This window comes from Danio rerio, chromosome 2 (assembly GCF_052040795.2).
Source record: "Danio rerio strain M-AB ecotype USA chromosome 2, GRCz13ab, whole genome shotgun sequence".
In the NCBI taxonomy this organism is placed as follows: domain Eukaryota; kingdom Metazoa; phylum Chordata; class Actinopteri; order Cypriniformes; family Danionidae; genus Danio; species Danio rerio.
The window spans coordinates 57,247,529-57,268,639 of NC_141022.1; the positions used below are offsets into that span (position 1 = coordinate 57,247,529).

General features: G+C 36.0%; 1 protein-coding gene and 1 long non-coding RNA gene across 4 annotated transcripts in view; one reads left to right on the plus strand and one right to left on the minus strand.

The window, feature by feature from the left end:
• Positions 1 to 21,111, minus strand: part of LOC147846549 (uncharacterized) — a 1,651,758-nt gene that overhangs the window by 698,765 nt on the left and 931,882 nt on the right. The gene's annotated exons all lie outside the window — the stretch shown is intronic.
• On the plus strand, positions 695 to 20,214 carry LOC147837277 (serine/threonine-protein kinase NIM1-like). Of its 3 annotated transcripts, none has more exons than XR_015478996.1 (5): positions 695 to 954; positions 7,364 to 7,678; positions 11,875 to 12,143; positions 12,302 to 13,086; positions 14,202 to 14,575. XR_015478996.1 is itself a non-coding variant. In XM_087241489.1 (5 exons), exons 1-5 carry the CDS (start codon positions 885 to 887, stop codon positions 19,898 to 19,900), a joined length of 1,416 nt encoding a protein of 471 aa, XP_087097615.1. In that variant the 5' UTR covers positions 695 to 884; the 3' UTR covers positions 19,901 to 20,214. The 3 variants fall into 3 exon arrangements, 2 of the variants coding, with proteins under 2 accessions (XP_087097615.1, XP_087097616.1); XM_087241489.1 differs by lacking the exon at positions 14,202 to 14,575 and adding an exon at positions 19,574 to 20,214 and having other exon boundaries at positions 12,302 to 12,736; XM_087241490.1 differs by lacking the exon at positions 14,202 to 14,575 and adding an exon at positions 18,106 to 19,461 and having other exon boundaries at positions 12,302 to 12,736.

The following is a 21,111-nucleotide window of genomic DNA, read 5'->3' on the forward strand; positions in this document are numbered from 1 at the left end:
AGGTTGCTGCAGTGCAAAGTTTAGGCTTGGTGAGATGTGACCTGCGAGATCGCATCAATTGACTGCATGAGACCAATCGAGGACCAAAACATGACCTCTCTGGACAGAAATTTAAAACATGAACCAATCACTCGCTTCTGTTAATGTCTAATTATCTTGTTTTATCCCGCCCCTTTTCGTAGCGCTGCACGACAGAATTTCGCGTTATCAAACTCTAGTGTGACCGCAGCTTTACACAATGACTTGCCTAATTACCCTAACTTGCCTACTCAACCTAATTAAGCCTTTAAATGTCACTTTAGGCTGAATACTAGTGTCTTGTAAAATATCTAGTCAAATATTATGTGCTGTACTTATAGCAAAGATAAAATAAGTCAGTTATTAGAAATGAGTAAACGAAAACAATATTCTTTCCATGAAACAGAATTTTGAATAATAAAATATACAGGGGGCTAATTATTCTGTAAATTAATTATATATAAAATGATATATAGTACAGCAATACTTTAGCAACCACATAGCGACATACTAGGAATTAAAAATAAGAGACGACGATAGCCCGAAGACACACAAACCTAAATTCTACTTTCACGTGTAGCGAGTGACAGACAGCTGAACACTGTAATCCCACAACAGGAGGGGTGAGAGGTGAGTCACCTGTCTGTAGGTGAGTGTGCGAGACAGGATTACGCACACACACACACATGATCCAGCAGTGTGAAGAGCTAACAGAGGTGAGCGCATGCTGTCTGTCAACACTCATACACTATAGTGATGCACAGAGGAAAAACTGAATAGATAAGATTGATTTGCAGACGGATTACAGACAATACTGGGATTTTCAAGACTTTGGATGCTACTGGACAAGACAAAAGAGACAGAAGATGTTCGGAAATATGAAGAGCAACACTTTACCCTTAAGGACTGGGAAAAATGGAAGAGGACAGATCCTGTGTGAGTTTCAAAATGCAAATGCAAAGAGGATTTGCTCATGCCCATTTTTTGCTTGTAAAACTTTTATCATAATGAATCTTTAATGGCAATCCCAATACAAAAACATTAAAAGCAAAGTGTAGATGTATATAAATGTGTTAGACGTATATTGAATGAATTCAAGAAAGGAACGTTATTTTTGATAGTTTTCCATGTTTGTTTCTTAGATAGCCAATTAAACAGTAAATACAATTTATATCAAGTGTTTCTCTAAATAAAAAGACCCAATATTGTCTTCACAAACTGGGGCTGCTCGGTTTTGGGAAAAATCATAATCCCGATTATTTTGGTCATAATTGTAATCACGATTATTCAAAACGATTACTGTTGAAGTCAAAATTATCAGCGCTCCTGAGAATCTTTTTTAAACAAATATTTCCCAAATGATGTTTAACAGAGCCAGGAGTTTTAACAGTATTTCCTCTAATATTTTTTTTTTCTACTGGAGAAAGGCTGATTTGTTTATTTCGGCTAGAAATTGTCTGCAGAAGAAACTACTGTTATAAAATGACTTGCCTATTTACCCTAATTAAGCCTTTGAATCACACTTTGATCTGAATGTTTGTATTTTGAAAAATATCTAGTATAATATTATGTGCTGTCATTATAACAAAAATAAAAGAAATCAGTTATTAGAAATGAGTTATTAAAACTTTTATGTTCAGAAGTAAGTTGAAAAAAATCTTCTTTCCATGAAACAGAAATTGAGGGAAAAGGGTTGCTAATATTCAGGAGGACTAATAATTCTGACTTCAACAGCATATTTACAGTTATTTTCCACCCTGCAAAGAGAAATAAATACAATAGAATAAAAATATGAAACAAACTGTGCTTTAAGCATCTTCACTGTAAAAAAAACACTTTAGCTACAGCAGTCCTTCACTCAAGAGCAGTGAGGGATTCTCTCCTTTTGTTTGATTAATAATCATCAAAACAGGTGGCAGCAGGATTATCGCACGCTTTCACTTTTTTTAATTGTTTCTCTTTCACGTGTGTTTTGATGCTCAACTCGTTTGTTTATTACACAAATGAGTGTTAATTTGAATAATCACTAAACGCCGCGTTTTGACACCTATTTGACCATTAAAGCGCTCGTGTTAAGATGACTTTAGATGTGTGCGCTCTGCTCGTCTCTGAGTGTGCGAATAAGACCGAATGCTGACCGCATGCTTCTGACTGAGTGTGCTCACCGCACACACACACACACAAGCATGCGGTCTTTCGCGCTGCAAAGTTACATTACAGCACATGCTTTTAGTCATTTTCACATGGAGCTGAGCTTTTCATAGCAACAAATGTGTACAACTGGGAAGGGGGTGATATGAGCAGTAAGTCACAACAATACATTGACTTTGTATAACTTGTTTAAAAGTCTGATTAAAGGGGTAGTTCACCAAAAATGTAATCTGTCAACATTTACTTGTTCCAATCATTCCGCATAAATGTCCACAGATTTTGTCTGGCCCTAGCCATGGCCAATGAGTTTAACTCGTTTTCACTCGTTTAGCAACTTCTAGGTCTTTTAAAGACCGAGGAAGATGTTGAGTCGAAACATTTGTGGTTTTGTTTCCGAAGAAATGTAGAATTAAAAAGCATTAAAAAGGAACATTTGTATGAGTACCTCTACTTCCTGAAATAAGCGATCTACAAAATCAATGCACCAGAAAAAGAATCAAGCAGATGCAAAAAGGGTCATCGCGATACTGAATCGTATCGATACTGAAATTTTAAAAACGTCCATTTCCTCCTAACATTTGAGCGCTGTTGAGCGCGTTCTTAAACACCATTGAAAGTGGAGCAATTCAAAGCCGCACTTCATCAGTGGATCGCTCGTAGGTCAGCTTATAGACAAACCAGCTGCTTGACATTACTTTGAAACGCTCCAGTGTCCCTGTATCTGTGTTTACACTTGGTAAACAGCGGTGAGTTTGTGGAACTGATGACCTTCACGGCCAATCACAGTCATTTCTGCGCATGAGAACACAATGACAAATTAGCGTTGTTTAAGAACGTGGTCAACATTAGGGTTGGGTATTGTTTGGGTTTTGGGTTTTTTCACAGATACCGGTGCTAAATCGTTACTTTTAAAACGATATCGGTGCCAAAATGGTGCCTGAACCGATACCTTTTAACCACAAAATTATGGTGGATGACTCTGGAAAAAAATTTTATTTGACAAAATCTTTAAAAAAAATTTAAATTTTAATAGAACAATATAATTTAAAGTAAACATCAATTCATATTTTATATATTTGAATTATCATGCATTCATTCATTTTACTTTTGCATTAGTCCCTTGATTAATCTAGGGTCGCCACAGCGGAATGAACCGCCAACTTATCCAGCATTGGGAGCACATTTTAACATATATATCACAAAATATTATTAGCCTCCTGAAGAGAAATTTACTGTATATTTTTGATATACACAACAAATCAGTTACATAATAATTTGACTTATTATTTCAACTTTTATAGTTAACTGATTAAGTCTTGAAATTACACTTTGATCTGAATAAAAAAACTCTAAAATACTTAAAGGGACTTTGTCTGAATACAACTGTCTTGCAAAATAACTAGTAAAATGTTCTGCACTGACTGTCAGCATGGGGAAGATACAGTTAAACTATTATGTTTAAAAATGTGTTGTAAATAAATCACGTGTTGAAGAACGAAATCTAAAATGAATGAAGACAAAACGAAATAAGTTGAATATGACTTACATGAGGGTGACTGAAAACTACACTTGATCAATGTGTTACATCTGTTCTTTGGTATTTGCCGACTGTGTGTAAATTCACGACTGCATTTCCTAAAATCACTATTGAAAACAGAAGTCTAATATCATCAACAGTGGACATTTTGATAGTGTTTCACAACAGGAACATGACTGAAGTTTAATCTTTTTATTACCTGTGTCAATTTGGGCGTCAACTTCTGACGAATGGGGGGAACTGATGTGCGCAGCACCGTCACACAGAGAGCAAGTGCTGCAAAAGCAGAGGAAGCGAGTGCCCGAGAGAGCACGCGAGAGAGGCATTCCTCTGCCTTTGAGCCCTTAAATGTGTCATTAAGTTTGACATGTTTTCCCCTTACACGCAACTTTTGTAAAGAGTGTTGCTGTGTCAGAATCCAGTATCCTGACAACACTAGGTGCAAACCATACTATGAACTATCCCTTTAAGGGCACTTATGATACAAAATCAATTTTTGGAAGCTGTTTGGACAGAAATGTCCGAGTACAATAAACAAACGTTTCTTTTTTTAAATTTCCTGATGTTAAAATAGGATCCAAATCCCAGCTATTTTGAGGCCCACTGCAACGTGATGTAGGAATGCAGTTTTCCCTGCCCACCAAATTGATTGACAGCCGCTTATTAACATGCCTCCATAGTAACGCATATAAACGTCCACAGAACAGCATTTGCAAAACTAGGATTAAAAGATCTGTTCAGCTCTCTGTGATCATAAGCACCTTAAGAATGAGTTTTACAAGTATAAAAGATTTTTAAAACAGGGGATGTTTGTAATTAAGCAAAGACCATCAAATCGCTTTAAGTCATAATTGAATCACCACAGCCGCATAGAAGCTATACAAGGTCGCTTCAAGTTAAGGTGCAAAAATGGTGTAAAGTTAAACATGCATGTGTCAAACTTTGTAACAGCATTTGTTCGAAATCGTTGCATCATTTGCTTGAATAAAATCCACCACAAATTATATATCAAATAACCTCACTTGCTATATTTGACTCATAAACTAATACCATAGCCCAGTGGTTCTCAAACTGTGGAACGTGTACCACTAGTGATATGCAGGCTTCCTTCAAGTGATATGCGCAGGAATCACTGAATAATTTAAGTAAAAAAATGAAAACACTTTGATGCTTAAGACTGATTTATACTTCTGTGTCAAACGCCGGCGTATGCTATGTAACTACACGTCGCAACAACGCGTAGCGCAAGCTCTGTGATTGGTCGGCTTGGTAGCCCTGACGAGTCTGGGCGGGACCGAGAGCCATGTGAATGGTGCGAGCCTGATAAAGCGATTGTTTACAAGTGTGGAGTCCCGTGAAGGAGCTCCGAATGGAAAGTTTTGTTTTGTGTTTACCTCATAGTTAAAGTTGTTGCACGTCCGCCGGTTCCTGCCTCAAAATGAGCGAGTCTGAGTCACTTGTACATCCCGGAAGTGTTCAGAAAAAGCAAAACCGCAGCGAAGAAACTCGACACAGAGAAACATTTACACCTCATTGCCAACTAGTGTTTCGGAAGTGTTAATGCAGACCAGCAGAGACAGCGCGCAGAAGTATAAATGCACAGCTATGCGCGTTGCATGCACCATGGGTTACGCCGGTCACTTGACGCAGAAGTATAAACCAGGCTTTACGATAACACCAATGTAATCAGTACATTTTTTGATAGGCTAAACCTTTGATTTTATTTTCAATTTTCTAATGTTTGTTATGCATTCTATATTTTAAAGCTAATTTCCTCCCCATATTTGCAACGGTTGTTGGGGGTGTATTGTGTTTTTTATATCCCAATGTTGACAGGTATAGTTTAACCGCTTGCTTTTCTGAAACACATAGCCAACTCTAACGCGCAGTGAGCAGATCTAATTTCTTATCTATATATGTAAATCCAATTCATGTATCTAAAATAGAAGATAATGTTTAGATTTCAAAGATATACAAACAGGTCATATATACATGCATCATATATTTTTAAAATGTGTCAAAAAGAGTTAATATTCAATTCAATTCACCTTTATTTCTATAGCACTTTTACAATGTAGATTGTGTCAAAGCAGCTATACACATAATATTATGGTAAATTGAAAGAGTGTCAGTTCAGTTTTAACCCTATATATGAATATGATAACATATAGCCTATATTTATGAGGTCCAGAGAACATTTTTTGATGAATCAGCTACTTTATGTTAATACTTTACATCATTTAAGCACAGCAGTTTTCTTTTACATTTTTAAGAACAGTTTTAATGAACTTTTAAAAGCAGATTTTAATTTAAAAGTTGACATTTTATTCCTGTAAGCACAGTGCAGAGGTAATGTTCAAACTATTTATAATGTTTAAATTGGCTGACAAAATAAATATTAATAATAATAAGAATTAAAGCTGCAAGAGGCGATGAAAGGGACCTCGCACCCTGGCTCACCGCCACCCGGTGGCCTCAGGGTGACAAAGAACTGCGAACAGTAATAATTTAAGCTGATATATTTTAAAAATCTGAGAAAACCACAGCTTTATGCCAAACATCCTCCTGTCAGCAGGTGGCGCTATAACTGTGACTCAATGTTGGCAGGTAGAAGCCTTCAGGAGAGGAATCTTATGGAACATGCAAATTTTCAGGCAGGTCAGACTGTTTGGCTGAGTTATAAGCCAAACTTCCTTCTGTCAGCAGGTGGCGCTATGACTGTGACTCAGTATTGGCATGTAGATGTCTTCAGGAGAGGAATCTTTTCAAACATAAATTTTGAGGCAGATCGGAGAATGCATTCCTGAGTTCTAACAACTTACTGTTTCGTGGTAAATAGTCAAAGTTTGCGTGGCCTCCAAAGACACGACCTTCGACGAGATCTTCGCAATTTAACACCGCCAAGGCATTTAGATGACAAAACTTATTTTGGTGTTGATCGAATAAAATTAGTTTGTTAAAATACAACGCCTGTAAATGGCAAAAATGACACTTTTTCGGCTAGTGGCGAGGAAGTTAAAAATATCTGACTTCCTGTTGGGTTTGAGGTTTCGCTCCAAGAGACTTTTTTGTTGAAATTGGCATGTTTGACGTGTGTGCCAAATTTCATAGTTGTGCATGGATCGTAGATACAGGGCCAGTCCGTCATATATGCATAAGTAGTGCTGTCGAGTCATTTTGCCACGCCCACTTCCGAAAGCTATAACAAACGTAAATTTTCGCTACTTCTGGGGAGTTTCGTGAGTTTTCGGGCATGTTTAGACCCTCAAAATTGCGATTTCATTCCGGAAAAGAAAAAGAAGAAGAATCAGAAGAATAATAATAAATGGAGCAATTTCAATAGGGCCTACACACCGTTTCGGTGTTCGGCCCCTAATTAATCTGCCATGCTTTTGAACTTTGCAGTGCTGTAGCGGCTTAATTAGGCCTACTACGCTACTGTATTTCAATACTGGCCATTATGGTGGTACTTGGAGAGACAATTTTACTCTGTCCTCAAACTTTACAAAAACATTCTCGAGACAACAAAGTCTTATCCTACATCATGTAAAAGGTGTAAACTAGGAGCCCTTTAATTTGTTTGTTCACACAAAAAACAATTAAAATGATTGCAAATAACTTAGGAGCCATTTAAACTAGTCCTTTTCCTCTATACAGGGAAAGTGGCCCAGCAGACGGTGCCATCCCACCATAAAGAGCTGGTGCCTCAACTGGCCTGGATAGACACTGGAAAATTAACGGAGGAGAAAAAGCAGAAAGGTCAAACGCTGAGCAGAAAGCCGGCGGCTGTGAGTCCAGAGCTCATCGTGAAGCAGACGCCCTTCGAGAGAGCTGTCTATGACCTGGGACACAACGAGAAGCTCATCGATGAGCTCACATTCGGCAGACGGGTCGGCTTTTATGAGCTCCGGGGAGAAATCGGCAGCGGAAACTTCTCACAGGTCAAACTCGCAGTCCACGACTTGACTAAGGGTGAGAGAGACTTTCTCAGAGACGCTGATTCATGTTATTTGCCCTCCTGTATATTTTTGTCCCAAATTTCTGTTTAACGTAGAGAAGATTTCTTCAACACATTTCTAATCATGATAGTTTTATTAACTCGTTTCTAATAACTGATTTCTTTTATCTTTGTCATGATGACAGTACATAACATTTGACTAGATATTTTTCAAGATACTAGTATTCAGCTTAAAGTGACATTTAAAGGCTTAAATAGGTTACTTAGGGTCATTAGTTGGGGTAATTAGGCAAGACATTGTATAATGATGGTTTGTTCTGTAGACAATCGATAAAAATATAGCTTAAGGAGGCTAATAATATTGAACTCAAAATATTATTTTTTTTAAAACCTGCTTTCATTCTAGCTGAAATAAAACAAATAAGACTTTCTCCAGAAGAAAAAAATATTGTAAAAAATACTGTGAAAAATTCCTTGCTCTGTGAAACTTGGTTTGGGAAATATTTAAAAAAGAAAACAAAATTCACAGGACGGCTAATAATTGTGACTTCAACTGTATACCACAATAGAAAATGTAGATATTCGAAATAAGTAAACCTGGAACTTGTGGATAATAAATGAACATGTGTTCGTCACGTCTGCTGGTGTAATTCTGGGGATGGGGTAGTCAAATCTAGGTTAATCTGGAAGATTATGATTAGTCATTTTCATATCCCACCCAGACACCCACCGACCTTAGTTTACTGTACAAACGGTCCTGTCATCAGAATAATATCACATGTTGAGAAATATGTAGACTTTTGAAGTTGAATGGGAACTTAAGTCTGACGAGCACATTTAGAGTACTTTTAACATATATAATATAATATAATATAATATAATATAATATAATATAATATAATATAATATAATACAGTATAATATAATATAATATAATATAATATAATATAATATAATATAATATAATACAGTATAATATAATATAATACAGTATAATATAATACAGTATAATATAAAATAATATAATATAATATAATACAGTATAATATAATATAATATAATACAGTATAATATAATATAATATAATATAATACAGTATAATATAATATAATATAATACAGTATAATATAAAATAATATAATATAATACAGTATAATATAATATAATATAATATGATATAATACAGTATAATATAATACAGTATAATATAATACAGTATAATATAATATAATATAATATAATACAGTATAATATAATATAATACAGTATAATATAATATAATATAATATAATACAGTATAATATAATATAATATAATACAGTATGATATAATATAATATAATACAGTATAATATAATATAATATAATATAATATAATATAATATAATATAATATAATATAATATAATATAATATAATATAATATAATATAATATTAACGGCAAGATGAATCAGTGGTTACCAATGTCGCCCCCACGGTGTTGGCGTGGTTTTCCTCCGGGTGCTCCGGTTTCCCCCACGGTCTAAACACATGCGCTATAGGTGAATTGAATAAAGTAAATTGGCCATAGTGTACGAGTATGTGTATGGATGTGAGAGCGTAAGGGTGTTTCCCAGTACTGAGTTCCAGCTGAAAGGGCATCGACTGCATAAAACATATGCTGGAATAGTTCATTCCACTGTGGTGAACCCTGATAAATATGGAACTAAGCCGAAGGAAAATAAATGAATGAAATGTTTATTTTTAGGTGAACTATGCCTTTTTCAAGGTAGAGATTAAATGTGTTTCAGATGAAGTCAAAATGTTACTTAGCATCAAATACGTATTTTTAACACAATAAGATGGTGTGTGTATGATTTAAAATTAAATAATTAACTAATTTTATGCCCAATTTCTGTATTATTTGAATTTTATTATTTTAGTATAGTACGTATTTTTAATACTTACTCAGATGCACACATTTCACATGTTAACTTAAAGGGACAGTTCACCCAAAAATGAAAATTTCCTCACTGTTTACTCACACTCAAGTGGTTCTAAGCTTTCAAAAATGTCTTTCTTCTGTTAAACACAAAACAAAATATTTTGAATAATGTTGGGGGAAAAGCTGCCACTGACACTCGTAAAGCAAAACAAAAATACTACGGAAGTCAATGGCTGCTTTTTTCCAGCATTCTCCAGTATATTTTCCTTTTATTCATTCATTCATTTTCTTGTCGGCTTAGTCCCTTTATTAATCCGGGGTCGCCACAGCGGAATGAACCGCCAACTTATCCTGCACGTTTCTACGCTGCGGATGCCCTTCCAGCCGCAACCCATCTTTGGGAAACATCCACGCATACACACACACACACACACACACACTTATACACTACCGACAATTTAGCCTACCCAATTCACCTGTAGTGCATGTCTTTGGACTGTGGGGGAAACCGGAGCACCCGGAGGAAACCCATGCGAAAGCAGGGAGAACATGCAAACTTCACACAGAAACGTCAAATGAGCCCAGCCGAGCCAAGGTTTGAACAAGCGACCCAGCAACCTTCTAGCTGTGAGGCGCTAAGGGGGTTAAAAACCACATGAGAGACAAAGTAAACTATGACAGAACTGTCATTTTTGGGTGAACCATCCCTTTATTTTTACAGTCATTAAACTAAACCAAAGTTAAAAGGACAGTTCACCCAAAAATGAAAAATACTAATAAATAAATAAATAAATGTTTGAAACAAGTTAAGGCTGAGTAAATAATGACAGAATTAACATTTTGGAGGGTGAACTATCCCTTTAACATACACTACCTGACAGAAGTCTTGTTGTCGATCCCAGTTGTAAGAGCAGCAACTAATAATTGAACTTCCTAGTTTATCATTTGGCAAAGAGGCAGAAAGTAGATTTCTCTGATGAATCATCTGTTGAACTGCATCCCAATCTTCACAAATAATGCAGAAGACCTACTGGAACCCACATGGACTCAAGATTCTCACAGAAATCAGTCAAGATTGGGAAAGGAAAAATTATGGTTTTGGGGTTGCATTCAGTATGGGGGTGTGTGAGAGATCTGCAGAGTGGATGGCAACATCAGCAGTCTGAGGTATCAAGACATTTGTGCTGCCCATTACATTAAAAACCACAGGAGAGAGCAAATTCTCCAACAGGATAGCGCTCCTTCTCACACTTCAGCCTCCACATCAAAGCTCCTGAAAGCAAAGAAGGTCAAGGTGCTCCAGGATTGGCCAGCCCAGTCACCAGACACGAACATTATTGAGCATGTCAGGGTAAGATGGAGGAGGAGGCATTGAAGATGAATCCAAAGAGTCTTGATGAACTCTGGGAGTCCTGCAGGAACACTTTCTTTGCCATTCCAGATGACTTTATTAATCAGTGATTTGAGTCATTGCAGAGATGTATGGATGCAGTCCTCCAAGCTCATGATGGAGTCAGACACAATATTCATTCTGTTTCCACTGCAGCATGACTTTATATTTTAGACTGGACATTATTTTTGTTTAGTGACAAGACTTGTCTAAGCAAAGTCAGACCTTACTGTCCTCATGAAATCATTCAAAATCAAGACATGATCATATTTTATTGTGTTAAAATAAGCGAATCTAGAGGCCTTTACCTTTCATATAAGCCACTTCTGAAACCAAATGATCAACTAAAAGTCAAGTTATTATTTGTTGTTCCTAAATCTTGGATAGGCAACAAGACTTTTGTCAGGTGTAGTGTATATAATAGGATAGTATAGTAGTAGTGTATATAGAAACATTATTTGCCCCTTTAAGAAATGTATATAGATATGTTTTTGGATTGGCTAGAGAACAAACCACTGTTGTCTTTTTTTACTTTTTTCTTTTTTTCAACTTACAAAGTTATCCTAATCAACCTAGTTAAGCATTAAACTACTTTTTAAGCTGAATAGTGTACTAGTAAAATATTATGTTCTGTCATGTACAACTCACACGCATGAACTTATGTTTGCTGTTTTTCAACTTAATGTTCAATCTACTTAAATTTGTAAAAAAACAATAACTAATTTTATAAAAACTAATTCCTTCACGTGGTCCTAACACAAATCAATTATGTGGAACCCAGCATTTTTTACAATGCACATGCATATTCCTGTACAATCTGCTGAAAATCAAACTGTTACTGACCCTTATGACTCTGGCTGTGCATTTTCTCTTCTCTTTGCTCTCTCTCTCTCTCAGAAAGGGTTGCTGTGAAGATCCTGGATAAGCTGCGTCTGGACAAGCGTTCGCAGAGGCTGTTCTCCTCTGAAATCCGCTGCATGGAGAGACTCTCGCACCCCAACATCGTGCGCCTCTACGAAGTGGTGGAGACGTTTCGTCGGCTGCATCTGGTGATGGAGTATGCGCCGGGAGGAGAGCTGTTCTCCAGGATCTCCAGCAGAGGGCGCCTGTCTGACATGGAGAGCAAGCTGGTCTTCTCCCAGATACTGTCTGCTGTCAAACACATGGTGAGAGAGACGTATTCATTTTATTATTTATTTTATTTCAAGTCAGCAGCACCTTTAGAAATATGTTTTCTGGGGAAAAAAATGTGATATGTTCAATAATCACTTCCCCCACTGTATCTCCCAACATCTATAAGGATTTTTGTTTTTTTTACCTTTAGCATGACAACAACATCATCCACCGTGACCTGAAGGCAGAGAACGTCTTCTACACCACCACATACTGCATCAAAGTGGGCGACTTCGGCTTTAGTGCTGAATGCAAGCCCACCGACATCCTCACCACCTTCTGCGGCTCTCCGCCCTACGCGGCCCCCGAACTCTTCCGGGACAAGGGCTACGTCGGCCCCCTGGTGGACATCTGGGCTCTGGGTGTTCTGCTGTTCTTCATGGTCACAGCAACATTCCCATTTACTGCCTCGAGCCTGAGACGACTGCGTTTCTGCATCCTGAGGGGCTCCTACTGTATTCCTGCATACGTTCCTGATGGGTGCCAGTGTGTGATTAAAGGGGCGCTGCGGCTGGTGCCGGCTGACCGAATCTCGTTGGCACAAATCATGTCCAGTGCGTGGCTGAGGGGAATGGAGTATCCACAGGTAGCCTTCAGACAAAATATTGAAAATAATTATCGTTATCGCGATATTAGTATAAGCAATATCCATAAAAGTGCTACAAATTAGGTTAGTTTTATGTGTCAAGCATTTGTGTGCTGCATGCATAGGTTGCTTAACTGACCAATCCGATGAGACATTTACTATACACCCACAAGTAGGCTTCTAATAGGGCTGCACAATATATCGAAAAATGATAGTTATCGCAATAATGGTCAGTGCAGTGTATTGCGGAGAAGTGCAACAAATGAGCTTAGTTTTATGTGCATTTATGTGCCTCATGCATAGGTTGTTTATCTGTCCAATCTGATGAGGCCTTCACTATGTACCCACAGGTAGGCTTCTTTTTTTTTGTAATTGAACTTTTTTATTTATTTTGAATTTTTACACCCACACAACATAAAATTTACAATACAAAATCAACATTTGAGAAATAATGTAAACAAATTATAATAAAAATAATAACAAAACAAAAAATATAACAAATATAAAATAGTACAAAACCATATAACAGACAGTCAAATTGACAACTTTTCAAGTTTCTTTTTATGTGCTCTCCAAATATTGCAAAAAGCTACCCCATTTCTGATTAAAGGTATGGGTGGAATCCTGAAGTCTTGCCAACATACGTTCATATGATGCAGTAGAAGTCATTAGTTCAATCCAATCTTTAAATGAGGGAGTATCTGAGTTCTTCCAATTTCGCAGCACCAGTCTCACAGCAATAATACATCCTGCGACGGCTAGTCCAGCCTGTGTTTTAGATATTCCGTTCTGTAAAATCGATGTATCACCAAGAAGACACTCTTGGAGAATAAGGTAAAGGTTGTCCCAGCCATTTCTCAAGGTTTTGAATAACTCTTGTCCAGAATGGAGCCACCAAATGACAGCTCCAAGTTAAATGTAAAAAAGTGCCCACAGACTGACCACATTTCCAACAGTGGTTATTTTCCATTAATCCTATCCTATACAGTCTTACTGGTGTCCAGTAATATCGATTAATTATCTTGTAATGAATGAGTTTACTCCTAACATCTCTCACAGTAGCACCTATACCAGAAACTACTGCCTCCCATTCACCCTCTTCAAATTCCACCTCCAGGTCTTTCTCCCAGATAATTCTTAAATGATCACTTTTTCCATACATGTTGTTTGCAGCAATCTTATAAACAAAAGATGTGGTTTGCATCGACTTTGGCATATTTAGAAACCCTAATAAAACAGTTTCTTCTGCTCCTGGCTTAAATCCCACAGTTTTTATACTACTATGCAGCTGTATATATTTCCAGAAATCCCCTTTATCTACTAGATTGAATTTGTCTTTCAATTCCTGAAATGAATACAGTGCGCCTTGTCCATATAAATCATCAACTGTTTTTAGACCTTTTTTACACCAATCTTTCCAATAGACTGTTTTTTTTCCTATCTTAATAGCAGGGTTATTTCACAGGTAGGCTTCTGAATGGGCTGCACAATATATCACAAAATTACCGTTATCGCGATAATAGTAAAAGTCAGGTCTTTACCATGATGACAGTAAATAATATTTTACTAGACATTTCTCAAGACAAAAAGTGTGTAAAGTGACAATAAGGCTTAACTAGGTTAGCCACGACGGTTTGTTCTGTAGACTATCAAAAATATATAGCTTTAAGGGGCTAATAATTTTGACATTAAAATGTTTTTATTTTATTAAAAATTGAAAATTTATAATTTTTATTCTAGCCAAAATAAAACAAATAAGTCTTTCTCCAGAAGAAAAAATATTATCAGACATACTGTGAAAATGTCCTTGTTCTGTTAAACAGCATTTGGGAAATATTTAAAAAGAAAAAAAATAAATAAATCAAAGGGGGGCGAATAATTCTGACTTCAACTGTATATGCAATATCCAAATCGCAGAAAAGTGCACTAAATTGGGTTAATTTTATTCGTCAAGCATTTTTGTACTATAGAAATATGACTATAGAACACACAAGACATGTCACTCGTATTGTTTTAAATAGGGAAAAGTGTAACAGTCAATATGGCAAATAAAACCATCATATATAGACTGATGATACTCTTGAGGAAGGGGCTTGGATTAGTCGCGGGTTTCTGTTATTAAAGTTATTAAAACTTTTGTTTAATAAAATTTGTTGACACACCAACAATTCCACTTCTGAATGCCTTTGGAGTGGCCTAGACAAAGTCCTGACCCGAATCTAATTGAGATGCTATGGCATGACCTTAAAAAGGCACGTCATGCCTGAAAACCCTCCATTGTGGCCGAATTACAACGATTGTGAATAGATGAGTGGGCCAAAATTCCCCCACAGCGCTGTAACAAACTCAGTGCAAGTTTGAACGCTTGATTGCAGTTGTTAAGGTTAAAGGTGGCCTATTCAGTCTTTAGGTTTAATGAGTAGACACTTTTTTCACACAGGGCTATGTAGTTTGAAAATATATGTTAAAAAACAACACAGTTAAACAACTCTTCATTAAAAACGCTTAGGAAATATTTTTCAAAGAATTCTAATTTTATAAAAGAGGATAAATAATAAAATTTTAGCAGTACATGTTTAGAGTAAAGAAATGTTTTGATCAAATTAAACTGTAAAAAGATTATAAAGCACAATAGGTAACATGTTACAAAAAAAAAATAATTTTTAAACATTCTTAAAGGGCACCTATGGTGAAAAATCTACTTTTAAAGCCGTTTGGACAGACGTGTGTATATCTAGTGTATAGACCGTCATATTGGGGTAAAATAAACACACACAGTTCTTTTTTTTAAATTTAACGACATAAAAACGGTGGACCAATTGGAGCGGTTTTCAAGTCGACCGCAACTTGACGTAGGAGTGTGATCCCCCCGCCCACCAATATTGATTGACAGCTGCGTGCATTAACATGTCTCCGTAGTAATGCATATAATTATGATAATAATATATATTATATGATCATCAATCATCATCAAACGTGAGCAAGAGTGAGTTTTACAAGTTTAACATGTTTTAAAACGTGTGCACGTTTGTAACGAAGTACAGCTATTCACTCCAGATTCACTTCATCAGCACAGCCGTGTGTCTCTCTCTGTGTGTGTGTCTGCGCAATGTGTGTGTGTGTGTGTGTCTGCGTGTCTATGCTATGCATGTGTGTATGTGTGTCTGTGCTATGTGTGTGGGGGTGTGTCTGCGTGTCTACGCTATGTATGTGTGTGTCTGCCTGCGCTACGTGTCTGTGCTATATGTGTGTGTGTGTGTGTGTGTGTGTGTGTCTCTGCGTGTCTGCGCTGTGTGTGCGTGAACTCGTTGCAACTCCACAGAAAATGCATCAAATACTGATTGGTAAAGTTCTTACTGTAGTATTTCTCACAAATCTTACGAGAGATCTGCTTCCTGAGGCAGCCGAGGGCAGCGATTGAGGTATGTTGCTGACAGGCACGTGGGAACGGTGGGCGGGGATGACTAGCCTTAAAGGTCCAGTGCAAAAAAACAGCAACAACCTTTTCCCAGCTATAATACAGACACTTCAAACAGCTATAATAAATACTCTGATGGGTGTTTTGAGCTGAAACTTTCAGACACATTCTGGGGACACAAAAGACTTATAATAAATATGAAAAAAGGGGTAACCTATGTGCCCTTTAATGCATTAAAATCAAAAAAATAATTGCACCAGATGACCCAAATATTTTTATTTGGATAGAATTGAATATTTTTAAATTGATTGCGTTGATTCTGTAAAATATAATAAAAATGAAAAATATTCAAAATGAAATAAACCGTGTTTTATTGTTTTCAGAAAAGTCTAACAGTTTTCAGGTATGCAGTAACTGAATAACCAAATGTAAAATAGCACTGCGTAGTCTTTGTTGTGCAAATAATTCAATATAAATTAATCGTTATTAATGTTACCAATAGGTACAATTACTTATGCCTGAATGCTTTTAAAATCTTCATACAGTCACAGGCCTTGAAAGTCCAGACTCAACATTGCATATCCTACATTGTGACCAACCCAGGCTCATTGTGGAAACGTAGTCCTGCGGATGTTTCTGGAGACCGCGGAATACATCCCGGCGGGTACGTACGGCTGCAGTTTTTGTTCTCGCGTGAACCCACCAGAGGCCGCTGTCCGACTGACCGGATGATTGACTGCGCGACCGGCCAATCGGCCGGCTCGCCCTCCTCTTTCCCTGAACCCAACCAATTTTACCGATCGACCCGCCCGCCCGCTCGCTTCCCTAAACCCGAGCAACAGTTCACAAAAGTCGTCCAAAAAAACAAAAGCCCTGATTTTTTTTTATTCCATTGCGTTTTTGGATTTCACCGCGTTCTCACCCTGTCACGAAACTCGTTCACTTAATTTTTGGGATTCTGTTTTTGTCTTACCTGATTGCTGGAGCTGCTCTTCCCTGGACTCGAAACCGGTTGCCGTGGTCGACCCCTCTCTGCATCTCGAGCCTGCCGACGTACACCCTGAGCTGAGTGGACAAACGGGTTGCAGCGGGGAAGCCCTCCACAAGGAGGTAAGGCAAGCGCGAAAGGGAACAGCGTCACACCGCCCCGCAGCGTTCGCTTGAAAAAAATAAACGCGGCCGTACGTACCCCCCGGGACGTATTCCGCTGTCTTCAGAAACGTCCGCGGGACTACGTTTTCAGAATGAGCCTGGGTTGATTGTGACTATTGCCAATGATCATTTTGCAATAGCAATGCCGAATCGATATATTACGCAGCCCTAGTGAGCATGAAATCAGATGTACAATGTTTATTTTGCTAGCGCACATTGCTGTTCTTTAGGTCAATGTTTCTCAATCACGTTCTTGGAATACCACCAATACTGCGGGTGCGTCCGAAATCACCTACTACTCAGTAGGTACTGCATTTAAATCTAAATGTACCACTCGAAGTACGTTCTATCCAGTATGAACGTGAGTAGCATGAACTGTAGTTGCATATGTCAGTTGAGTCGCTTCACTTCCATTTGTGAATTCTCCCAAGGTGCATGATGGGACAGCATATCGTTCATCAGATGCGCAGAATCTCGCCGGATGTAGGTCATCCTACTTCTCGCATACTAAGAATTCGGACATACGACTCGACTCGCATACTCTTTTTTGCGTACTATATAGTATGGAAGTATGCAATTTCGGATGCAGCCTGCATGTTTTGGATGGCTGTCACACCCATTAAAGGTCTTTCATTCTGCGCTAATGAGCTGATGATCTGAATCAGGTGTATTTGGTTAACTTGGTAATGTGCAGAACTGGTTGAGAAACACGTAGGTGAACAATTAATCAATGCAAGTTAATCCTCAGAAAAAAAATTGTATCTTCAATGAATTTGTTTCCGCATATGTTTACCAACAGGCATACCTGTCGGCTCCGTCCACACCTGCGCATCTGCTGGACTCCCCGAGGCTTCTCATTTTTTTAGTTTTTGATAACCAGACAAATGCCAATTAAATATCACAGCTTAATTTAAAACTGATGTTACGCTAATTTACTACTTTTTTTAAATATACATCTCATGCAAAATACCTGCTCAAAATTGTATTCAATATTTTATTAATCTCAAGCAAAATACTTGTTCAAAAGTTTATTTAATCTATATTTTTATATTTTAATAAATGGTCAGTTATAAATCACAGCTTAATTACTATATTGAATATGCATCTCATGCAAACTATCTGTTCAAAACTGTAATAAATTATTGCTATTATTATTATTATTTAATTAGTCAAATACAGCTAAGTATCACAGCTCAATTAAAAACTGATGATTTATTAAACTCTTTTTTTGTTTGAATAATTTGACAAATATCTATTAAATATCACAGCTTTATTTTGATGTTATGTTAATTACCTAATTTTTAAATATGCATCTCATGCAAAACACCTGCTTAAAATTGCATTTAATTAATATTTTTATATAGCTTAATTAACAACTATATATAAAAAAATTAATACCTCAAAAAAAAAATGTAATTAACAACTTCACTCATTCATTCATTTTCTTGTCGGCTTAGTCCCTTTATTAATCAGTGGTCGCTACAGTGGAATGAACTGCCAACTTATCCAGCAAGTTTTTATGCAGCGGATGCCCTTCCATCCGCAACCCATCTCTGGGAAATAATTAACAACTTATGTAATGCTAATTTGTTACTTTTTTAAATATGCATCTCATGCAAAACACCTGCTTAAAATTGCATTTAATTAATATTTTTATATAGCTTAATTAACAACTTTATATAAAAAAACATTAATACCTAAAAAAAATTAATTAAAAACCTATGTAATGCTAATTTGTTACTTTTTTAAATATGCATCTCATGCAAAACACCTGCTTAAAATTGCATTTAATTAATATTAGTATATAGCTTAATAACAACTATATATAAAAAAACATTAATAACTAAAAAAAATTAATTAACAACTTTTGTAATGCTAATTTGTTACTTTTTTAGATATGATTCTAGTGCAAAATAATTTTTCAAAATTGTATTCAATTATTTTTTTAATTAGTCAAATACATCTAAGTATCACAACATGCTTTACAACAGATGTCATGGTAATTTACTACTTTATTAAACTCTTTTTTTGTATTAATAATTAGACAAATATCTATAAAACGGATGTTATGCTAATTACCTACTTTTTAAATATGCATCTCATGTAAAACACCTGCTCAAAATAGCATTTAATTAATATTTTTATATAGCTTAATTGAAAACGAATGTTAGTCTAATTTACTACTTTATTAAATATGCATCACATGCAAAAAAAAGTGTGTTTTGGTAAGCTTCAATTAATTTGTTTCTGCATTTGTTTCCCCAAAGGCATACCCGTCGGCTCCGCTCACACCTGCGCACCTGCTGGACTCCTCCAGGACTCTTTCGGCTGATGAACGCTCTGTCAAACTGGCGCTGGAGGATATAGGCATCACTGAAATTCACCTGAGGAATAATGTGGTGCTAGACTGCCGCTGCCCGCTAACGGGTGTTTACCGGATCCTCTTGCACCGTCAGCAGAGGAGCAGAGGCGTGGAGGCGGCGGGACACACAGCGCTCTGCTCTTCCAACAGTAGAACCCGCAAGAGGTGCTGGTCTCATCCCAATACTGTACACAGGAGAGAGGAGCAGTCGGCTGTCTGTGCCATCCTGTAGACCACACACACACACACGCACACACACGATCACTGGAGAAAACAATCTGATTTATCTGTTCAATGTCACAGCTTGTTTTACAGCATACCTTATGCAAATATTCTAAATGTGCATCTTATGCAAAAACATCTGTTTTAAATTTGATTGAATAAATATTTTTTTATATTTTATTAATTAGTCAGTTAAATATAATTTAAACTAAATTTGTTATGCTAATTTATTAGTACTTTATTGAATATGCAATTCATGCAAAATACTTGATCTAAATTAAAGTTGTATTTAACCATTTTATTTATTTTTTTTATTTATTAAATATGCATCTCAAGCAAAACAGCTGTTCAATATTTTTTATATTTTAATAATTAGTCAGGTAAATATCACAAACAATTGTTATGCTAATATGTAAATATCTTTAATTTATATAATGTAAATATCTTAATTAAAAATCCCATGAAAATCACCTGTTCAAAATCGCCTTTAATAAATAATTGTAAATTTTTTCGACTTTATTGAAGACATTAAATATGCATCTTAATAAAACACCTGCTCAAAATTGTATTGTATAATTTGTATATAATAATTATTAATTTACTACTTTGTAACTACCTGTTCAACATTGTATTCAATACATATTTTAATAATTGATCAATTAAACAACACAGCTTAATTTAAAACAAATGTTATGCTAATTTTACTACCTTATTAATGATACATATTATGCAAAACACCTGTTCAACGTTTTATTTAATAAATATTTTAATAATTAGTCAGTTGAATATCACAGCTTAATTTAAAACTAATGTCATGCCAATTTTACTACTTTAATAAATATGAATATCATGCAAAATACCTGTTCAACTTTTTATATAATATTTGTACATTTTTAATAACTAGTAAAATACATAATAAACATCACAACTTAAATTAAAACTTAGGGTATGCTAATTTTACTACTTTATTAACTATGCATATTATGCAAAACACCTGTTCAACATTGCATTCAATAAATATTTTAATAATTGATCAATTAAACAACACAGCTTAATTTAAAACAAATGTTATGCTAATTTTACTACTTTATTAATTATGCAAAACACCTGTTCAACGTTGTATTCAATAAATATTTTAATAATTGATCAATTAAACAACACAGCTTAATTTAAAACAAATGTTATGCTAATTTTACTACTTTATTAATTATGCATATTATG